Source organism: Limulus polyphemus, unplaced genomic scaffold, assembly GCF_000517525.1.
Source record: "Limulus polyphemus unplaced genomic scaffold, Limulus_polyphemus-2.1.2 Scaffold0, whole genome shotgun sequence".
In the NCBI taxonomy this organism is placed as follows: Eukaryota; Metazoa; Arthropoda; class Merostomata; order Xiphosura; family Limulidae; genus Limulus; species Limulus polyphemus.
In genome coordinates this window covers 1,534,784-1,559,858 of record NW_013665610.1, presented here as the reverse complement: position 1 = coordinate 1,559,858, position 25,075 = coordinate 1,534,784, and the positions used below count along the sequence as shown (strand labels likewise).

Sequence of the window (25,075 nt, the reverse complement as noted above, 5' to 3'; positions counted from 1 at the left end):
TAACTTTGCGCGAAATTCAAAAACAAACAAAACTTGAGATCAAACCATTAACTATAATTTTTAGCTTTTTTCAGCGTTAGTTATAGTTACAAAGCTTGTTAAAGCGTTCGAGAAATAAAAAAATTCTTATACATTAGGAACTACAAATTTAAGAAAGTAAAGTATAGCTTTCACGTAAGATTGGTTAAAATGTGTGCATTGCTTTACTTTTTCTGTCTCTCTAATGCTACTCGTAAATAATGTATTTTAGCTACAACTTTATTCAGTGTTATCCTTATTCAGTAAAAAAGTTGTCTTGGTCAAAAGGTTAATTGATCTATACACCGTGACAAGACTGCTCATACAACCAGTGTTATCCTTCTTCAGTAGAAAAGTTGTCTTAGTCAAAATGTTAATTGATCTATACACCGTAACAAGATTCTGCTCATACAACCAGTGTTATCCTTCTTCAGTTGAAAAGTTGTCTTAGTCAAAATGTTAATTGATATATACACCGTAACAAGATTCTGCTCATACAACTAGTGTTATCCTTCTTCAGTAGAAAAGTTGTCTTAGTCAAAATGTTAATTGATCTATACACCGTAAGAAGATTCTGCTCATACAACCAGTGTTATCCTTCTTCAGTAGAAAAGTTGTCTTGGTCAAAAGGTTAATTAATCTATACACCGTATACAAGTGTAAGACCCATTCTCTATTAAAGCAATGTCGTGTGTTATATTGTTCGTGTATATGCCTTGTAATTCGGCTTATAGTACCGAATTTGAGGTGGTAGTTCATATGAAAACGGATATTATGTTTCTGTTCAACTAGAAACACGAAATTTCTTACCCGAATTTTATTTTTGTTTAGTTGCTATGGTTATATAATTTCAATTGGAGGAATTTCTTATCAAAAGGGATTTTTGATGTAGTCTTTTTAAAGAACGGTACCTATTATTTCCATGCAAGTGTGTTTTAGACAACAGATAAGAGAGTAAGAATATCGACCCTATCCTAAACGTAATCCCTCCCTCTTAATTATTAATGTACTTTCTCATTATTGTATAAACGAAACAACGTAATTTACATAGTATAGAATTCTTTCAAGGCTTGGCGAAGCTTAGTACGTTAAATTTATATTAAAATGAATGGGTTGGTTAGTTTTATTCTTAAGACATATGTTTCACAACTTTGACTAATTAATATACTCAGATGCTAAGTGCATATGAATTTGGTTGTACACTATTTTGCAATATTCAACGATAGTGATGTCTTAGAACTATTGCTAAATGCGTTGATAGAGTTGAAGATACACGTCAATTGTTGATCTCAATTTGAATACAGTGTTCGATGGAAATACGTAATGAGTTTAATAGCAGATAGATTATTAAATAAGCTTAATGCTAACTACGTATCTAAGTAAACATCTGCATTTTCATTGTCTTTACGTTGTAAAGGTATAAAACGATAGAGATATATGTACTTGCCCAATGTAATTATCAATAAAATATTAACCTTAAACAAAGGGAACAAACAATGTAACGCAACTCTGTAACACAATATAACACTAAATACGGTTTGAAGTGCAATGCAGCTCTCTACAAAAATACAATATCAAACAAGGTTTAAAATGTAATACAACTCTCTAAAACAATATAATTCCAAACAATAGAAACAAAGAAAATAACACAACTCTCTAAGACAACAAATTCTCAAACAAAGGGAACAAATCAAGTAATGCAGCTCTCTAAAACAATATAATACCAAAAAAAGGTTTAAAACTTGTAATACAGTTCTGTAAAACAATATAACACCCAATAAAGGGAACAAATCGAATAACGCAACTCTCTAAAACAATATAATATCAAACAAGTAATATCTCAGTTCTCTAAAAGCATATAAAAGCAAGCAAAGGAAGTAAAACGAGTAACATGGTTTTTCAAGATAATATAACACCAAATAAGGCGTAATGCAGCTTTCTAAAACAATGTAACATTAAGGAAGTTTTCACATCATTAATTGGATCATGTAGCGTCTTGCACCTAACACCAGTGTTTGCACAATGGATGAAATGCAGAGGTTTTAGTATGATATATTAAGAAGATTTTGGAGTCTCACCACGTCGTTACAGTCCATGTCTCAACGTCTGGTCTTGCTTTAATTGACGACCTTGCAGCTTCACAATAGCTCTGCACCGTAGTTTCTATTGAAAGCGGCTCAGTCGTAAGGCCGTCATGTTCAAATCACACCACTTCCTCCACCATAGATTTGATAATTTATCTAGTGTACGGAGACAAAGGTTTCCCAGCATTCAGTTCAACAGTTCGATTACACAGAAATCTATAGGCGCTGTATCCGGCGATTTAATCGGTGTGTCTTTGTATGGAATAGCATAAATACTCGCCTCATTTTCCAGTTGCTTGAAATGTGCGACAACTGAACATAAATGTCATGCAAGCAGCTTGTGTACACATGACTTATGTCGCATTTCCAGGCAGGGACTAAAATTCGAGATTCAATTCCCTGCGGTGGACACAGCAGATAGTCCAGTGTAGCTTTGTTCTAAAAACGAAACAAATAAAGCAGACCATTATTGATTATATTGCGTATTGTTGCCAGGGGCAAGTGGATGGCTTTTGCCACTGACCTTTGTGTTCATAGATTCCCATATGTTACAAGACGCTGCACTTGTTTACTACAACTGGATACAACATGTTGCAGGTCTCTTTTCGGATGGTCCTGGTTACTACAAGTTGATCCATATTCCTTTGTTTTGCAATGCTTCTAAATACAAAGGATTTCTTCATTTTGGAAAAGCTAAATTCCATGTCTGGGCATATTTTTATGCTCAGCTCTGATTCTACCAATATTTTGCGTAGGAAAGAGCTGTCGCATATCTTACCCAATTTTCAGTGGCATTACAATACCAATCAAACCCTAAACAACTTATAACGGGATTAGTAAGTTTGAAATCCTTACTATATCATGTCATGTTGTCATGAGCTCGAGGCGTGCCAGGCGTCTCTTTGTGTGCTGGCCCCCTAGTGGCACAGCGGTATGTCTGCGGACTTACAACGCTAGAAACGATTTAGTTTCAATTTATTATTCATGTTAACTTGAATATTGTGGTTATATTTTCTCTTTATGTCTTGTTTGTTTTTTGTCATCATCATCTGTGTTAAGTACAATTTAATTAAACTTTCCCTTAGGGGACACTCGTATATAAGAGCTATTAATTAGGTCGAAGTGGTGGTTGTTTGAATGGCGATATTATTATATGACTTTTTCCATGAAACATATGGCTAGTATTACAGCATTTTTTCCTTAATACGTTTTGTTTCATTAGAGTAAACCCACATTGTAGCCTCTAAGAATGTTTTGTTGAATACGCAACGAGAGAGCAGGAACAAATTGTGCCAAACATAGGGTTTGAACCCACGACCCCGAAATTAAGAATCTTGTGATCTTTAACTAAGTGTGTACAAAATAATACCTGTGGAAAGTATTACCAAAACCAAAGATATCTGAGTCCATATTTTCTGAGAAAGAAAGTTCAAATTAGAACACAATATTCGTATAGTTACTTACTTTAATTATTTTCAATTTCGATATATTTCATATCTCATCTACACTTTTTAGTACACAGCCAGGTTGATTTTTCTTTCGTTTCTTATTCCCAATGAAGATTCAACCGGAAAACTATAATATCCGGTAATGTAGTCAATCCTCCTGACTAGAACCACTTATTTTGTTTGATTCAGGCGATATTTCTCCGGATTGATGACTTTATGAATGTAACATGTATAAAACAAATAACTGTCTGCCAGATGATGTCATGCTAAAAAGGGTTGCCAACTATTCAAAGTATCCTTTTCGCAAATGGTTTTAGGTCATGAGACCAATGTTGAGGGTAGATTTTGTATGCGGATTTCAATAAACTTTTTGAAAGAATTCCCATCATTAAAACCTATATAAAATACTAAATGAATTTTTCCAAAAGGATGAAACATTGTCTGCTTTTGTTGCTAAAACGTTAGGAATATTCAATTGTATGAAGCAACTCGTAGTGGAACAGAAACAGGTTAAGGTATCCGTGGTCATCTATTTGATAAATATCAAATTTTATTGTACAGTGGAGGAATGCCAGTAACAATTGCTGAATTAATTACTATGACACCTGATTTGATCGTAAATCTGGAAGATGATGATGCAGGATGAGGGGGGAGTTAATCATTTCAGAGGCAGATATTCCCTTACGAAAGATCGATGTATGCGTTGTGATAGGGCGGTTCATCAAGCGAAGTATTATAGATATCGAGATTCTAGCCATTATACATCTCAGGGAAATGATTTGATGGACGATTTCCGACGGGAATGTTTTCTTACACTTATGCAAAGAGGGGATCCCTTCATTTCAGAAAGTAAATGCTTTTGGCTATAATACATTTTGCTCTACAGTTAGTATAAAATGGAAAATACTATAGAGTTCTGTAGGATAATGGAGCCACTATATTTATTTCTAACCAATATAAAATCTGTACATGTGAAGGTAGTATTGATTAACTCACAAGAATATCCAGTTGGTGGTATGATTTCGTTATCTTTCACTCTGCAAGGGAGACAGTTTTTGCATAAATATTATGTCCTCAAGTTCCTCAATTTTACAGTAATATTGGGATTGGATTTTCTAAACTTATGGGGTAGAATTGGGTGTAGCTACGTGTGAAATCACAATTGCAGATATTCAACACTATTTGTATAAAAGTTGCCAGGAGTACAAGGAGGATTTGGGCCTAATTATGATTTAGAAAAAGTATAGATTACAGATATGAAAGTGCTTAAAGTAGATGCGAAAACCAATCATTCATGCATAATGAAGGAAGATAATATACCTCTTGAATAAATTATAGAATTTACTGGTAAAACAGTGTTAAGGAATGACCTGAGAATGAGTAAAGTAGAGAACGAAAAAATGATAACCAAAGAATTGGGAACGGACATGTAAGATCAACTGGAAGAGTTGGAGTGGGAGTTATGTGGCTTTGATTTATATGGGAAACAGAATGTATTACTTCATCGGGTTTGCTGGACGTAAACTCAAGTAGATTGTTGAAACACAAACAGATGGAGCTCAACAGGTTGTTGGAAGAATTTACATTCGTTTTTGATGATTATTCTGGACTTACCAATCTAATTTCACATCATATTGTCACTTTAGCAGCTTCACCAACCTTTCCAATCCCTTCATGGTCTCTTCAGCAAAGAAAATTAAAATAGAGAAACATATTTAGAAAATGCTGTTCAATGATATTGTTGAAATTGTAGTAAGTTCTTTGGCCTCCCCTGTTGTGGTTTTTAATAAGAAAGGCACAAATGAAACTACATTCTGTGTGGATTATCGGAAATTTAACTCATCTACCATTCCAGATAGGTAATTGAATATATGTTATCTTTTTTATGGGGGCGGAGCAATGCTCACTGCATATGTACTTTAGATTTATCCCCAGGATTTTGACAAGTGACTGTTGAATGTGCTAGTAGGAATGAAAACTGCACTTATTTCCAACTGTGAGTTATTTCAGTTCAAGGTTCTACCATTTGGATTGTATAGTGCTCCGCTTACTTTCCAATGTTTAATGAATGTTGTTTCGTGCTCTATAAAACAGCAGTGACATATATTGATGATATAGTAATAGCTTCTCCAACTTTTAAACAACATAAAAACTACTTTAAAATGGTAGTGCAACAATTAAACCAAAATAAAAAAGTAGGCGTCATTTTTGCCATAGTAAATTTCCATTTTTAGGTTTTGTTATAACTCAACAAGAAATTACTATTGAAAGTACTAAAGTAAAAGCTTTTCAAAATTTTCTTACTCTCAGAACCATAAAAGGCGTACGCCTATTTCTGGGCATTTGTGAGCATTATCGGATATTTATTCCCAACTATGCCAGTATCAATGGACCTTTGACAGCTTTAATACGTAAAGCTGTTGCATCTAACTGGTCTGAAGAGTGTCATAACTCTTTTTTTAAATTGAAGTAGCACCTAATCATGGAACCTTTTGTACTGTTACCAGATTGTAACATACCTTTTGAAATTAATTGTGATGCACCAGATATAGGGTTAGGTGCTGTGTCGGTTCAGTTAAATGAGAAGAACGAAGAGCAAATTGTTTGTTATACCAGTAAGTTATTAATTAGGCAAGAAAGAAAATACAGCAGAACAGAAAAATAATGCATAGCGCTGGTTTAGTTTGTAGATTTATTCCATTCATATGTTGAGAGTTCTAGTTTTAAAGTAGTTACAAGTCATGTCGTATTTAAGTAGCTACATAGTAAGAAACATTCCATGGAGAGCTTAACAAGATGGAATTTGAGACTCCGAAAATCTTTACAGTGATTCATCGAACTGGAAAGTGTAATGTGCTACTTGACGCATTATTAAGAAACCCTGTTCCTAATCCTCCAGACGACAACATGTCTCAATTATTAGATCGAGAATTTGTAAATATTCTGACGGTAGTTGGTATAAATAATGATTTTCTTGACGAATTGATAAAATGTCAATAAGTGGATCCTAAATCCTAGACATAAAGCAAAAAAAGCAGAGAATAATATTATTCTGAAATGCAAAACCTTGGAGTGTATTCTCAAATATAATGTGATATGCTCGAACTCTTACACTCTTCGACACTCCCAACTGGTTTGTGCTCCAAACCAGTTGCAGAAGTATTATTTAGCCATGTTTTATGATCACCCTTTATCTGAACATTTAGGAAAAAGATCAAAACTAAGGGCTTACTGGCCTGTTATGTTGAGTTATCTTAAACACTACTTACAAACTTATCACATTTGCCAACTAAGAAAAACCATAAACTAAGCGTTCTTCTGCCTTAATGATTACAGTACGTCCTACCTTTTCTTGAGAAATTACATGAGACTGATTTTGTAGGACCTCTACTACACGAAAAAGATAAAAGTATGTAATTGTCTTTATTGATTACTTTACAAAATGGGTTCTATTGTTTCATGTTCATGATACCACTTCTCACACAGCTGTTAACAAGTTGGTTAAGGAAGTTATCTGTGGATTTGGCACTCCTAAACCTATAGTTTCTGATTGAAGTGCTCAATTCACCAGTGATGTTTTTTGTGTAAGAAGCTCTTGTTCTTGTGAAAATAGAACATAGAATGAATCCACCATACCACTCACAGGCTAACGTTATTGAACATTAAAATTGTGATTCGATCCTATCTTGATAAGCAGCATAATAAGTGGGATGAGTATTTACACATTATAACCTTTGCTTTATGAAGTGCACGAAATGACAGCACAGGAGAAAGTCTCGACTGATGATAAACTGGAACCATTATTTTTTTAGTCCTTGCCGAATAGTAAAAACAAAATATATTACGCGGTAACTTACAGATTGTGTAGTTTGCCAGATTCAGAAGTATTCCATGTAGTAGAACTGTCGCCATACTTCTTGAAATCCGAAGAATATGATGATACTTCCTTAACTCTTCCTATTGAGACTGATTGGCTATTTGGAACAAGCCTAACTAAGGAAAGCTGTACTGAATAGGACACTTTGCATGCAGCTACATATGGCAGTAGATGAAGCGCATTAGCAAACGTATTAGCACAGGAATCAATTAGTGAAGAGGATCCTTATAGTTCTGATTGTGGAACTACGGTATCTTTAGATTCTAAAAGTAACGACTTATTACAATACTCATTCCGACCCAGCGAACATCCATGAATAACAGAAGGTTGGTCAACTCGTCATTAACTCACCCTTATCATTCAGCTAAACGCAAGTAATTAAAATTTTTAAAGTAAAAATTTCGTTATGCGATGTCGGGGGGTGTAACTGGCTTATTTAGTTGGAAATACTTACTATGTCATGTCATGCGGTCATAGACTCGAGGCGTGCCGGCCATCTTGTTTCTGTAGACTGTGCTGAGTGTTCTTATTCGTGCATTTGCTGCCTGATCACTAGCTCGTGCAATTCAATTATTTTTGTATGCGAATGATTTAGTTTGATATATATCAACTTGAATATTGTGATTTTATTTTCTCTTAAGATTGTTGGATGTTTTGATCATTCTAAACTGTGTTAAACACAATTTAATTAAACTTTCCCCTAGAGGACACTTGTATTTAAGAGCTGTTATGAAGGTTGAAGTGGTGGTTGTCTGAGTGTCGGCGTTATTATATGTATTTTGTTGTGTAGTAGATGACCAGTATTACAACATGTTTTCCTTAATACGTTTTATGTCATTAGAATTACCCACATTGTAACCTTCCTGACTGTTTGGTGGAATATGAAACGAAATAGCTGTTACAAATGTAAAAATGTCAACATTATATGCACAGCGATATGTCTGCAGACTTACAACGCTGGAATCGGGGTTTCGATACCCGTGGTTGGCAGAGCACAGATAGACCACTGTGCAGCTTTGTGCTTAATTACAAACAAACAATCAACATTATATTTCATCACGACTTTACATCGGCCGTGGTTGTCGCGTGATTTTCATATTCGAATGTAGCGTACTCCGCCCTGTATTAGCAGAGCTGTCTTAGAAGCTAATTGCATCGCTATAACAGAAGATATTAATATAATAATATCGTAATCATAATTTCAAAGAGTACAGTACTGGCTACCGCCTAAATTCTAAGGATGTGACAAGAAGAGGAAATGCATAAAGGCAAAAACAAATCTGATTCTCAAGTGCATTTAGGAACATAATAAACGAACTGGTTTAAAAAAGGGGTGCTCGCTGTATTATCGTCTCTTATTACATTCATTATCCTAAAAAGCGAAGTAAAGTTTATTTTGCTTTTCGTAATCAAAAAAGAAGTTAAAACCTAACGACAGAAAACATTAATGTACAGTGTACATTTTTTAAAAATACTGTTATATTTTAAACATTATCTGTGAACATCCAAAGCTTCTTGTGGAAAGGCACTTCGACGTTTTTCAAAATTGCGTTTTCGCAATTGACATTATATCTTTGCAAATTCATATAAAAGTTATATTATACTTGGTATTTGGTATTCTTACTGAAAACTCTAATATATGTAGTTGTGTGTTACTTACTTCATTTTACTGTAACTTTTATCAATGAAAATATTTTAGACACTGTGGGACCTTACTAAAAATATCAATTTAATCACAATGACTTCATATTTCTCTCTATATATATATATATTTCTTTTTTAATTGTTTCCTGAGCAATTTCCCATTTATTTCGAAAGCATAGCTATCTGGCGCCAGTCACGCAATTTATAGTCTCCTCAAGCTATTTCATTTAGAACCAAATGCAGTTCATACTATTTCATGAAGTGCGGAAATAAGAAATCAGAAATGCATGTAGCTCATCAGCGTCATTATCTAGTTGTTTTTTCTTTATCAATGTGAGTTTTAAGTCCTGTCTAAATTTTGAGCTTATTTGTGATGGATTAATGTATTACAATTATAACTTAATTATTCATGTTTACTACGAAGATTTAGACATCCTAGAAAAACCTATAAATATATACGAACATTAACTTCTATGATGTTTAAAATATAATTTAGAACATATGAAACATTCACTAAATTTATTTAAAAAAATTGAAAGATCTGTTCATCACGAACAAATTGTCTGCTATTTTTCATTTTTAAACAATAATTATGTTGTTTTAATATCATGAGATGTGTATGTTTATGGTTTTACAAACTCAGAAAATTCTGTGAATGAAACATTTATTATATTTGTTTTGGAAGTAGGTTACTGCAATGTTTTTCATGAAATCAGAATAACTTCATATAATATCAGAATCCAGGGTCAAGCTTTTCCAAACTTATCGAACACCCCCTCCCCACCTCCAAATTGCTTCTGGAAATTTAAGTAAAAGATCGCTTTTATAAAAGGAATAGGTTTCTAATAATTTTAACAATGGGCAAAAAGTAATGTCTATGTGCAGTTTCATAATAAATGGTGAGCGAAGTTATCAGTTCTTTGATCATAGAGCGTTTTATATTCGTTTAGTCTATTGTACTGGTGTAGAATGAAAATGTTTTAAAAGTTCGAGGCAAAGTTGCCTTCTGAAAAGAAAATAATTGACACTTCTGTTGCATTATTAATATAAGTGTGATAAAATAGCTTATCGAACTCTCTTGGGGGTTAATTGCACTTAAAAGAATATTATACATATTTTAATGCAGTGGGGAACCGCCGCAAATAACAGCTGTGACTCCATGGGCGATATGATTAGCATGTATGTTCACGGTAATTTCAGACCATTAAATAGTGAAATGTCGCCATGGCGGAGTTACGGCTGGAGAATTTCTCACAGCCATTTCCGAGGAAGGATATTCATAAAGAAGTTTGTTAAAGAGGCGCCATTTTAAAGAAGGGGCCTTCAGTGTTGTACTAAAGAGACAAAACTTGTAAACCAGAGATTTTAGAACAACATGAGACATAGAAATCACACCTCAATCCAATTTCGAGCAATGCACATATTCACAAAGTGAAGGATGTAGTTACGAATAAACATGTTTTGACACGACTCCAAACATGCCCACCTTTTTAGCTGTGTGGACGTTATAATGCCAAGTTCAGTCCCACTGTTTGTTAGTAAAGAGCAACCAAGAGTTGGCAATGGATGGTGTTGACCTCATTGCCTTCCCTCCACTCCAAACTGTATTTTCTAAATTAGAGACAACTAGAGCATTTAGTTCTCGAGAGCTTTGGGCGAAATTTAAACAAATAAACTCTGACCGAAAAATTCATAGCGATGAAGCCGGGCATATCTCACAGTACCGTTAAAAATTCATAAAGATCTGAAGTTGATAAAGGCTTGGCAGCTTCTCTAATACACCTAGAGTTCAATCTCTGTTTTTATAAGAAAGATGGCCAATGTAACTGGAGTCATAGCAACATATCTGTACGTTTGTACCTTTGTTCTGCTTAGTTGTGGTTTTAAAAACAACTCCACCTACATAGGATGGTTATAGAAAGCTTATCGAAATGTTTAGTCTAACATTAACCTCGCTTTCCTTCGAAAAAGCTTGTTACAATAGAAGTTACTGTATTGTGAAATAGTGCTTAACAATTTGTTTGTTTGTAGTTAAGCGCAAAGTTACACAATGGGCTATCTGTATTCTCCCCACCACGTGTATTGAAAAGCGGTTTAAAGCGTTGTAACACCGCAGACATACCGCTGTGTCACTGGGGGTATGTGCGTAATAATGATCACAATTAGCGATGAAGAAAATAATTCCAAGGACAGAATGGGACATGGAACTTCTATAAAGTGCAATTCACTTACGTATAACACCAAACCTGATACATCGTATAAAATGTAACTAAAATATCGTAAAAGGTAATAAATCTATCACTGGTAATATTTATGGTACATAATCTCATTTTCCTTGTGTCTTTTCATCCTATTTTATCTGCATTAATTACATTTCATGTTTCCTGCAAGGTTATAAAAAAACTCATGTTTGAGCATTTTTATAGCGTTATTTATTACTAGTTGTTAAGAACTTTCTGTTATATTTAAGTCTTTTTTTTTTCAACTGTTTTGAACTGCTCCCCGTTTGCTGAATGATAAGTCTGAGGGGCTTATAACGCCAAAAAAATGGATTTCAATAACCATGATGGGCAGAGCACAGTTACCCCATTGTGTAGATTTGTGCTTTCCAAGAAACAAAGAAACGCTTTATACTTTCTCTGTATTTTTATGCATTTTTCTTATGCGAAATTTAAACGTTTTAATTTCATTATGAAAATGAATAAAATTTGAATAATAATATAAATTATACTTTTTATGAATTGTATTTATTTCAAATGACAAATGAACTACTGTTTAACGAATAAGGGGCGAGCATCACAAAGCTAATTTTCTAATCAAATGAATAGTCATACATTTTAGATTTTGAAAACATATGCAAACAGTTGAATAAAATTATACTGTGGCCTCTGTATAATTGTAAAATTAATAAGGTGTTTTAAGTTGCATCACGTAAGGTTGTTTTTATGAGGGACCTGGACCTAAAAGTTATAAAATATCCAGATTCACCTTAATAAAACAAACATGTTGAACAGTATCTTCAGGTAAATAGTATATAAAATAGTTTAACACGTCCCTCAAGAGCCAAGGGGTGTGGGTGTCTTCCACTACAATTTGTTGAAAATTAAAAGTAAGTACAATTCGTAAATTCCCCAAAAAATGTGGTTTTGGACGTATCTTTTCGAGACATTTTCGAGACGAGTTTTCTTTTGTTAAATGATAATTTTTTTAAGTGAAATACAGCATCCTTAAATCTCCATACTAACTAGTACTGAGGTCTACCCGCTGGGAGTAAATTCAATATATATCAATAAAGCCACGTTCTCGGCATCATTAATTAAGCAATTGCCAACCTTTTGTGCTTCTGCTATCACCTTTTTATGTCTAGCTTTCAATTGAGATACGAACGATTTCACCTGCGATTCGGTAGGGAAGGTCGAAGCATCACGATAGTCAGCAGTAGGATGAGCAGACAGGAACAGTTTGAAAACAGCTGCAGACATAATATTGTGTTCGGCTTGCTGCACAATATCTATCAAGGTTTTTCCAGATGGTTCCTGAATACCTCTGTGTGTCATTTGGAGACTTCCATGCTTCGTGAGCAGGGCCGTTAAGCTCGTGATGCGCTGACAGCTTTTAGTCACCTTACCACTTCAAATCACTTTTCGCAGCCCCAACGCTGAAAGAGTGCGGAAAATGCCTTCTTTTTAGCCAATAAAATATTTAAAAACTTCAGTTCAATTAAGAAAAACCGGATTGGGTAGATGTTTTTTTCTTCAACAAAAATGTCCACCACTTGCTCATGAGGGGCTTTTTAAAATTCCAAAAATATATGGCGTAAAGTGAAGATCTATCTAATCAACTTTTCTATGGCACGTTGATTAAAATATTTAGTTTATTAATCCTCAATCCCAGTCTCTTGCACAACCAGATCGGATCAGAAAATTACTATATATATATAAACGAACATAATATCTAATACCAAATTGTGTGTTTTATGGTTTAGGATATTTTCATCTACATTTAATACAAAATCACTAAACGAGCTTATGACATTCATTTTTGTAGATATTTGCATAATTGATTTTTTTATCTCAGTTTTAAGACTTTAGGTTGTTTTTTACACCACTGCTCATTTCGAATCGCATGTAAAAGACAAAGTTTAGCATAATTTCACTAAGAATAAGTACCCTTATATTTTACTTGTCGGTGAGTTGCTATCTATAACACATAACACAGTGTACTATATTAAATTGTTGTTTTTGCTCTTGTGAATATCATTAGAGCTATAGAGATTTTCTTCATTCTTACTTGATTACATTCTATCTATATAAATAAGGCGAAATGTAGTTGATAGAAAAAAAAGGCAACTTTGTATTTTCTGGGTCTTGAAAATCGTCATGCTTGCTATGGCTGTGAAACAACTCAGTCTTAGGTTCATGAATAAATTAATTAAGCGTAGAAAACTTGTGATAAGTGGCTACTTAATATACATGAATATATAATTGAATTAATTTTACCTAAAACACAAATTTCACAGTGAAATGCTTCCAAAACGCAGAAATGGCCAAAATAATCTCTCTTCATATACTAATTGTTTGGAAAATTAATGAATGTGTGTGTGTGTGTCATTATAAAAGTTAAAAATTAATGTTCTTCTGTCACGCTTTTGTTTTTACGTTTTTTCCATAGCGACAAAAATTATTTTTTTGTTTTTAACCCGCTATGCAGCAATGGTGCAGTTTTTTTGTTGTTGTATTATACGCAGTACGTTGTTTAGTCATATCAGATACAAAGATGTTAATACAGAATAAAATAAGCTCTTATGTGAGTCACTCGGTTGCAAGAGGTATCGGGGTGGTTCGCAGAACATTACACAGTAAAACATAAACATATTTCTATATGTGAAACAGTGATCCTAAAATGTTTTTTGGACAAACAAAACACATGAAACACATGCGTCCCAGAAAATTACCTGACCACTCAGGTATGTTGTGAATTCATGAGCTACACCATTGTTGGTATGTCAGAATGTCTGTTATCCTCAACAGATTATTTATTCGTTCATTAAAGAGTTAACATATTTGTAATCTGAAGAAACAACCACCTTCGATTATTCACTGGTGGGTTAAATGCCACCAGTTGAAATTCCTAAGAACATTATTGAAATAGATAAAGCTGTAATATGTATAAAACTTTCTAGGCAGGAAATGAATATTGTTAAGGAAGATCGTTTATAGAATCCTATTTACAAAATTACAGCTCTAAGTAAGTGTGCTGCCAAACCACGATTTAGTTGGTATATAAAGATTTAAAACTATGGTTGACGTACAGCTGATTTCACAAGAACGGCAACAAACAGTGTTTTAACTAAAACACATATCTATTATCATCAGAGTTTTATCATTGATTTAGCACATGTGTACGTGTGGTTGCGTACACTGACTGATCAGTGCGTGGAGCACCATACATGTTTTCGAACATTCTGTTTATTCTTTATGCGCAAAACAGGCTGATAATGTTATGCAAAAGATGATCGCTTAAGCCTATTAAAATGTAAATAAGCTTCCTGAGTTGAATGCTAAAATTCGGAGTTAGATACCTCACTGTGGACGAAGCGTAAATAGTACACTGTGTAGCTTTGCGCTGAAAAATAAACAACAACATTAACTGATGGTAGTGGTAACCGAAAAGGAATATTTCTGTCAATAGAAATAACTGCCTGAAAAATAGTACCTGCTTACCATGGGAAAAGATAGGCTTGTAAATTGCAGTAGACGATAGACTGGGTTCCATTTGATAGATTGTTTCAACTGTAGCCAGAATTTCACTATCTTTAATCGTACTATGCAAAGGATGTCATGAGAAACTATCCGAAACGAAAACACCTAAATGACTGGTGGTATATATGATAGGGTATAAATCGTGCTTCACTCTTTCCTGTACTGAGAAATAATAATAAAAATGATAAAACTATACAATTCACTTCATTCTGCTTGTGATTTTCTGACTGTATACAAACTGCTAGAGGTGGTTTAATGGTCTAAAAAAAAACGCTTTCCTGGTAATATCTGAGACCTTTGATTCACTTAGAAGAGAGAATAAAATCCAAAATGTACTTCAAAGTTTTCACCATTCCCGTAAACCTCAACACAACCTCAGAACAAGAAGTATTTTAAGACTGATATGCAACAAGCTGCTGCGTTCGTGTTGTCTGAAAGTAATTTGAATAAACACGACTGTGACTTATCTTCCTTGGACAGCGCAGGCGTCGGATCTGATTTTCACATTTAACTGAGAGTCTTTAAGATTAATTTGAAATTCACATTTTTCACTATATCTACCCACAGATTAACTGGGTATGAAACACACTACTCAATAAATAGGTTAGAAAAACACCTTCCGCAGGTGGTTGAATTCGATATTAGTTGGAGATCCTAAAAAAGTGACCAGTCAGTGAATTCACACACTATCTAATAATAAAATCAGAAGTTGCTCAAGTGAAATTATAACACTGTGTGTGTGTGTATATATATGTATAGTGATTCTAACACCTTAATCATCCCAGTCTTTATTAGTTCTTTAACTACTACATGTATCAAAAAACGTGATTAAGTGCTGACGAACTTACGAGTCGAAACACTTGTGCTAGTATAGTGTATGATACTTTGGATATCACTGAAGACGCTACAGACAATAAGAAAAACATTTCACAGTTGCAAGTGTAAAGTGTTTTGTTTTTACTTGTAGATTATAAAATGGAAGTTATGAAAATAAAGGCAATTGAATGTTTGCTGTATTCGAAAGGAGTTCAATGACGTTGTATATTCCCCATAAGCGATAAATCTATTTTAAAATTAAGAAATTTAACACTTATTTCAACTGTCTTTAAACTTACTTTTAAACATTTTTGTGACATTTGGAAACACGCACACCAAAAAAGGCATGGATAAATATGTTGGTGAATATTGTCATTTGGGTGTGTTTCAGTTTACTTATAACAAAAATATTTACCACTATGGATTATTTTAAATTTTCTATCTTTAAATAATTTCTTTAAAACAAGGAAAACATTTAAACGTACCGAAGTTAGACATAATAATAGAAACATTTCATATTTTTAATTCCTAGTTTTGGTGTATTTTAAGATGGTAAATGTAGCTATATTGTAATTTAATTGTGCATTAAATTATTCTGTGTCATTGAATTTTTCTGTACATGAGTATTATATTATTGTTTGTTTATTTTTTCATAAAACGCTTCGTGAGATTTCCCAAGAAGCATGATTGTAAGTGAACGTCTAAATAGACTCTCAGTAACAGGAACACCTGAAATAATGAATGTATCCCGAGGAACAGCGTCAAAAGTGATGTCAGCATGAATATTGACAAATAAAAACACACCAGACAAACATAATAATGGTCTAAAAACCAAGTTGACAGATTATGACAGACGAGAACACGAGAGTTAGACAAAAACAGAAGACTGCAGCGTAAAAAACTGCGCAGAACTTAAGCCTTTAAGTTTAGCCTTCGACTCGAAGGTAACAAGATAGGTTACTGTGATGGGTCTGCCATTCAGAAACCTCTAATAACACTAAAAAACAAAATGTAAAATGAATTAATAAGACCGATGATCAATTTAAGGATGTGGTTTGGTCAGATGAATCATATTTTAGATTCTTCTCATTAAATTGATGTGGGTGTGGCGAAAACTAAAAGTAGTTTACACCCTAGATTTTTTGGTGCAACTTCTTAAGTGTTGTGAAGACTTAATGGTTTGGGCATCGTTTTTTTGCAGAATAGTTTAGGGTCTATGTTCTCACCGAAAGGTAAAGTAATAGTAATGATTACTTGAACTTTATTGCATGCCAGATTAACGCTATGATGAACAATTTATTCCTAAACGGAAAAAAGTCTGTTTCAGTAAAACAATGTGCCAGTTCATTATTTAAATTGTTAGAGATTAATTCACAGAACAATGAAGAAGAAGAGACTGTGCACTTAACTTGACGACCACAGTCACCACCGGACGTTTGTTTTTTGTTTTTTATTGTTTGTTTGTTTTTTAAGTTAAGCACAAAGCTACACAATGGGCTATCTGTGCTCTGCCCACCACGGGTATCAAAACCCGGATTCTAGCGTTGTTAGTCCGCAGACATACCGCTGTGCTACTGGGGGGCCACCGGACGTAAATATTATCGAGCCTTTACGGTTAGTTCTAGAAACCAATCTTCGAAACACATTTCTACCACTTGACATCTTTTCAACAATTAGAATTCACATTAATTCCACATCGTGTTAATGTTGTATTGCCTAGTCATGGAGGACCCACTCCATATGAATAAATAAAATATTGAAACTAACAGGTGTTTCTATTATTTTATCCAACCACTATATATATATATGTATGTGTGTATCTTAACAGGTGGTTTAAAAATATTGGAAGAAATATTAGTAGTTTAAGTTGATAAAAGTCAGTTTTTAATCAACATGAGTATTTTCTTTAAAATATTAAAAACATAACGAATAACGGTTTTCTAAATCTACACGAAACATTTTAATTCTATGACTTTGTTTGTTTGCTGTTAACAACAAAGCTACACGATGGACTGTCCGTACTATGTCCATTGCGAGTATCAAAACCAGGTTTTTAGCGTTATAAGCTCTAATTTTATAGCAGAAAAAATATTACATTTACCAACCACTTTTTAAACTTGTAGTTTTTTCGAAGAGAAATAAGGTACTTTTTAATTCTTTTATATTAAAAAACACAAAGCATGGGTTGTCATTCCTTTTAGACATCTAGATTCGATCTCAATTATATTTCTTTTCCCAAAGCTATCCAAAGCAAAGCAGTAAATAAAGCTTGTATTCTTACTTCAATTTTTAGTTAAGGATAGGATATCTTAGTAGCTTTTTCTTTTCTCTCCTTCAGTCGAGACATCGGGAAATATATGGACATTTCAACGAAAACCGAGAAAACCAATCATTGAGGACTAATTTTAAAGATGGATATGCTGCGAAGTTGGGTGAAGAAAGTAAGTTTTTTTTGTTTTCCAGCAGTTCAGTTTTACCGTGAATATTTTAGTGTTGTGCAGTAAAAGGAGTTTTACAAATAAAACTTATGAAATATGAAAATCGAGTTATGTATGCAAAACAGCCAAGTATATGATCTAATGACTTTTGTAGTAGTAAATTATATTTTCACTGACGCGATTAGTTTTCTTTTGAATATATTTAAAGTCTTGTTTCACTTAAATATCTATATATGAATACAATTTAAGGATTATAATTAGTGAAGGAAAAATATAGTCGACAAAGAAAACAATCATTGTTCTGTATTTGTTGAATTATAAAGTAGGTTGATTGTACTTAATTATTTACGTAAAATATTATATAATTAATTACATATAGTATGTAAGAAAACACCAAAGTTTTCTCTTTACATTTAGAATATGTTGGCAATACAGAACTTTGAGTACATATTTCTTTTTATTTGCTTCTTTAGTTCTGAAATTTAATTTTTAAAGGTATATTTGTTCAACAGCAATTGTTCAAATAATTCCACGGCTGATGAGGTCCCGCAGTAGCTTAAGTAGTATCGTTTTAAAGTGTTTTAGGAAAAGGGCAAGCAGCCTTTTTGAATGTTTCAAAGACCTTCATTTATACGGGGTAAAGAGTTTTAGGAAAAGGGCAAGTAGCCATTTTGAATGTTTCAAGTACCTTCATTTACACGGGGTAATTTAGACATGAATTATAAAATCCCTAAAATAGAGCTTCATGAAATCCATCAGGATACGTTAATTGAATATTTGTAGATTAATAGATCTTATAAGAGATAATTGCATAATTTTATAATTATTTAAAAGTTTCTCTAAGTAGCACTATAACTCCATTTTTTTAAATACTTGCTTTTTTTCTAGATGTGTAAGTGTGCCAGAAATCGTGTGAATGTTACACTTTTTAGCCTTATGGATATAAAAAAGGGGGCAAAATAGTATTTTAATATCGTGATTCTCTCTGATTTTTGATCTTTAAGTGCTTATGTTTTACCCTCGAAACTACTTTTCAATTGTTAGCTAAGAGAAACATTACTTTTAGTATAGCTATAGCCCAATAAAAATTTAATTTAAAACATTTCTTCGGACTATAGCACATGTAGAGTTTAAAACCTTAAGAACAACCTGTTGGAAATAAATATTTTATAATAATATATATCGGCAAAGATATTATTGAATTATTTTAACCCATTACTTACCAATGTTCCAACTATCCTGATAAATTGCTTTTAATTATTTTATTGGTATTTTTCTATATTTAGGAGTTATTTCCTTATAATGATATTTATATATATTTTTGAAATAAACACTGTATCCTGTAAAAATAACGTTTCTTTGTATTCATCCTTGTGAGAGTGAGCATCACATAAATTTTGATACTCTTATTTTGAAATATTAAACATAAAGTTTTGACAGTCAGCTTTAGGTTTTATTGGAAACAGTAACTTGTAATAAAACTGATTTTGAAGCAGTTCCATCTTATTTTGGTATTTTAAATAAGAAGCTAGACGATGTATGATAAGCCTGCATAGCACACCTTTCCGTCTTCTCCTGTTTCAGGTGTGTCTCAAGCTGACATTCAAATTTGACTTTAAGACACAATTAACCAAATAGCCAAAAGTCTGGATTGGAAATGCAATGTCATGTGAATTTCAATTGATTAAAAGTGATTAAGTTTATAAGTTGAAAAAAAAAGGTCATAACTGCTTACGTATAACTATGATCTGCTCTAAAATCTTTAACGGGTGGGGTTATAAATAGTAAAACGACATTTCTATGGGCTTCACATGTACTCAAATCCTGTATTTTCCAAAAAAGATTTATCCCTAGTTTCTATATAACCTAATATCCTAATCTCCAGGTTTCATTGGGTTTCTAATTAATCGTCACTTTTATCCCTGCTGCCCTATGTTGTCCCTGCCAGGCAACAGATGACATGATTTACTACCTAACCTGGCATCATTCTTCTCCCTATATTTCGTTAACACATGGATAGAGCCCAATTCCAGTAAAAAGGAATGGGATCGAGACAGCAGATTGGTTCCTCCACACATGAGCCAGTTTGAGTTAGAAGATGCCAACCCTTACTTTTGACCATTAGATTCCACTAATAAATAATATTCCCACTGTCTCTTCTTACGGATCTTTCTCCAGTTACGAGTTTGGTACCAGTTCTGGTGCGACTTACAAAGCTTTCATCTTACAAGTTTTATTTTCTGCCTCCCCCTATTACATTTACAGTCTGTATTTTTGTGTATTATTACTGCACTTTAAACTTATTCAAAATATTTCAATCTGCGTGACTAAAAATATTATATCCCAACCAAATAAAACACTGATTTGTATTTATTATGATATTTAAGGTATTGTGAATTTCATATTCTATTGATAACTCCACCCACTGATATATATATTTCAGTTCAACCCAAATAAAATGTATTGTACTATTCTTTATGAAAAACACCATGTAAAACTGTTTTCTCTCAGATGTAGCATGAATCTTTTTTTCACGTTTATCTCTTCCGTGAAAATTCATTACCTGTTCAACATTTTAACATCAAAATAAAAACATTCTTTAATTGGCATTAATAAAATAATAGGTGTACGGTATTTTAAATAATAACTTTCAGCTCAATTATCATAAATCCTTTGTTTCCATACACATGTTGCTCACTGTTGTGTATTTTGTGCAATTGATTCAGCCATGTTATACAACACTCATGGATGATTGTATGCAATGTTCATAAATGCGTACAACACCACACACACATACTTTAGTAGCTTCTAGCATACTGTCGCTGGCTTGCGTTTAACTTTCTTAGGTAGCCTTCTCGGGCTACCTTCAAAAGCTACTATTTGGTAGTGATTTCATTATACCATAAAATTCTACATGACAGTTCAGATAGCAAGGGTTGCAATGCCCTTTCAATTGAATCTTCGAACTAATACATACCACCTTCATTTGTGAAAGCTGTTCATGCACTGCATTGCAACTACTAGCTTCAGCTGTACTAACTTTTCATGTTCAACTAGTAATCATACAATATAGTGCGTATATCGTACCTTAATATACCACCCAATATTTCAGAAATAATGCAATACACTTTCTTTCCATCTGTGGGTTCTTGACCGAATGACTGTTCTAGCTTTTGATGATTGAGTTACATGTATACAATTTAGGCCATATGCTGTATCTTATCTTTCCACCTGACGGCTCAATATGCTATTTCAATTGATTTTTCAAGCTCCTAGCATTCCATCTTCAGTTGTGCAAACTGTTGATGTACTATGCATTTCATCTACTAGCTTTTATAGTTGTGTAGTCCAAACTATGTCAATCAGGAGGCCAATGTCGATGGTTTAGCTGAATGTCAAAACTGTTATTCACCTCTAATTTTAGCTCTTTCTTCCTCGTTGGGTGAGTTCGTTTGATTTGAGATGGCATTCTTATCCTCCTCTGACTCACTGGTCTCAACTCCAGATTCATGATGAACCCAGAGTATTTTAAGGTTCATCTGTAGCATGTAGATGCAGCTCATCATTGGGTTCCGTGTAATTTTTTCACCTCTAATCTGATGTAACTCATATTTCAATGGACCAATCTGCCAGAGTACAAAACATGGAATGATTTTGTCAGATTCAAGCTACTTCCATGTTACTACTATGTACCACAATTACAGTCAATCTCCATAATGATACATCTGTTTCTTTACCATCTTGTAATAACATTTCTTATGTCGTCAACTGGTCTTTCCAAATTGTTGATGCATGAATTTGTGTGCATTGCCTGTTGAAGACTTTAACCACTCAACATATTTTTGTAGACAGTGTTAGACATATCCTCATAGGGAAGAACCGTACATTATATCAACAGGAATTAGTATTTCCCATCCAAACATGAGTATATTCAATAAACAGCCTGTAGACCTCTGCTTAGTTGGTCTGTATGTGGAATTGCTTATCCCAGACAATTTAGCCAGGATTTATACACTCGCCAAGCATATGCTTGGTAGTTTGTATCATCTATTCTGCTAAACCATCTGACTGGGGGGGGGGGATAAGGTAAAGAGTGGGAATCTTCACCACATAAAGCAGAGATCAATTAATTGTTTAAATTTTCATTGATCCATGTGAATCTCTTCTGATGCTTCAAACCTTGCTATTTTGTTCTTCACTAACACACCAGTTACAGGCTATAATGATCTATTGCTCAATGGGTAAGTCTCAGTCCACCTTCATGAAGTAGTCAATGGCAATGAATATGTAGTGATGTCTTCTGTCAATCTCTTTGAGCGGATCAGCAATATGCAATATTCACACGTGTGCCATCTCAACCCGAACGCAGTCAGTAGTACTACCCTTGTATGTAAGCACAAATGTGGGTAATACCTTGGTGTTTTCCAGTATTTTGTGATATGCAAAATCTGAAGAATCCCTTGCCTTATAGTTCTGAGGACCACTTGTTGCAGTACGAAGTGTAAACTATGGCTCAGTGATTTATAATGATGGTGTAGCATAACTTTCTGCATCTGTAAATTACCATACAAGTGCCAGGGGTTACACACATGTATACTGCTTTACTTTATTTGTGCTGGTTTGGTTTAACCTTGCTGCATAACAGTGAGTGACCATGCTAGGCCTAGTTTTTAAGTTACTCTTCCTAGAACTTCCAAAGTGTGAATGTGAATTGTTGCATTCTTTTTCTATTGAAGTCTTCTAATGTATGACTATGTTGTAGTTATGGAAATGGTTTTAACTCCCACACAGTGTTCAGGATCAGGATATTTGACAAATGAACAAGATGTCACTGTGCAACATGTTAGTTCATCTGCATTTTCATGTTATGAGTATGGGTGATGCATTATGACTGAACCATATTCTTGCAACGTTTTTCTCCAGTGTGCTATCATTCTTTCCAGATTTTCAACATTCATTCACCATTCAACTAGTGGCAATAGTTTTATTATGAAGAATACAGCTTCAAGCATCTCTTTCTGTGTCATACAGTATCTGTGTTCAGAAACAATATACAATTACACACTCTTACCCATCCCACAACTGCCATAACACTGCCACAATTTCATTATCACTGACATCAATGTCCAATAGGAATTTGCTGTCTTGTTATGGATAAGTCAACAAGGAATCATCCATTTGCAAACAATCGTGCTTCTATCTTGGAGAACTTGACCACAGACTATCAGTAATGTGATGTAAAAGTGAAGAAACTGTGGACTTCTTGATTAGTAATACGTTAAGGCCAATCTCTTACCGTGGCTATTTTAGCAGTGTCTCTATAGACTTCATCTCTACCTACAATGTGACCAAGATACTCTACTTCTGTGTGCATGAGGACGTATTTTCCTGGTTTCAATTTCAAGCCTGCTTTATTTATCCCATGGAATACCCTTCTAAGGTTCTAAGCCACAGAGTTTAACAGGCAACCAAACATCGTCAATGTACATCAAGCATCTCTATCATTGCAGCAATTCAGTATATGTTCCATTTGACCTAGAAAGTGATGGGTTTGTTACACAGTCCAAATGAAATGATGCAGAACTCATAAAAGCCACCTCTCATGCTAAATGCAGTTTTAATCTGCTCAATTTGCCCAGCTTGACTTGCCAATATCTGGGTGACAGATCTAAAATGTAAAACAATGAGAAGCTTCTATTGCATCAAGACATTCATTTGTTCAGTAAAGACAAGGCATCAACACGAGTTATTCTGTTTACCTGTCTTAAATCAACAAGTAATTTTGGTGTACCTTCATTCTTCCTAACAATTGTGAATGGAGACAACCAAGCACCCTCCAAAGACTATATGATGCCATCCTTCGACATCTGCCTGCTATAATCCAGCACTGTCTGCGTGTGTTTGTATCACAGAATTATGTGTGGGTGTGTGGTTAACCCTCAACATAGCTAAAGCTCAATGTGATGGAATTAACCTGGATTGGACAGTTCATCTGAGATATAGCCCCTGCAGCTGTGGCTGTCCTCATTAACAAGTGACTCGAAATTATCACTTCATACCTGGTCAAGACAGAAACTGCTTTGGTTAAAGTAATAATCTATTAGTATGTTTTTGTGATTTGCTGAAGCCATCACAGCATAAGCATTATCTTATGAATGGCATAGATATTCTGCAAAAGTGGACAGACATTTGATGGCCCTCCTCTTTCAAGCCTTAATTTCAGCCTGATAGATCATTTGACTCACCACTGGGTTTAGTTGGCGGTACATCTTAGCCAGGACTGTGTCCCAAACTTCTTGTTGTGTCTTGTTCAAATTCTCGATGGAATACATGGCTGGACCATCTCACTTCAAGATAATGCATTTCACTGTCTGCTCCTAGTCCAGCCATTCGAAGCAATTAACTATATGAAACACTTCAGAAAATGGTCCAGATTTTCCTTCACTACATCTATGAACGTTGGAAGCACAATCTGCTTGGCTTCACTCACAGGTACCTGTAGTGCTGGCCAAACTTATCCCTTGTGAGTTTTTAGCCAATGTCTGGCTGAGATGCTGCTTATGCTATAAGTATGAGAAAATAGGCACATTAAGGAAGTCTGACACTTAAATGAATAGTTGTTCATCTTTCAGTGACAAATTGTTCTCACCAATTCGCCCTGATGTTCTGCTTGACCCAAGGTTTCTTCGCAATCAAAGGTCACCCTGCGAATATATCTCCTAACTATGATAGACTGCACCATGGTTCACAGTTTTTTCCCATTGGTACACAATGTCTTGCCTACTCCATAAATAGCTCTGAATAATGGAGATCATCCACCAGTGGCATATCCAGTCCTTCTTGGCTGGTCTCATGTGGTCTGACCAAAGTTGTGGTTGTGTAACACTGGCTGGAAATGTCCTGGAAGTCCTGTAGAGACCATCCCATATGGTTTCAGATGTACCAGATACCATTCCAGCTTGGCGACTCTCAAGCATCCGTGCTTTCC

At 34.2% G+C, this 25,075-nt stretch overlaps 1 protein-coding gene across 1 annotated transcript in view; it reads left to right on the top strand.

Moving 5' to 3' along the window:
* Positions 1-25,075, top strand: part of LOC106478102 (follistatin-related protein 5-like) — a 109,011-nt gene that overhangs the window by 47,357 nt on the left and 36,579 nt on the right. Inside the window, exon 3 of the mRNA XM_022393657.1 lies at positions 17,988-18,090. Coding sequence (XP_022249365.1) covers positions 17,988-18,090 — 103 coding nt within the window. The remainder of the gene's footprint in view (positions 1-17,987; positions 18,091-25,075) is intronic.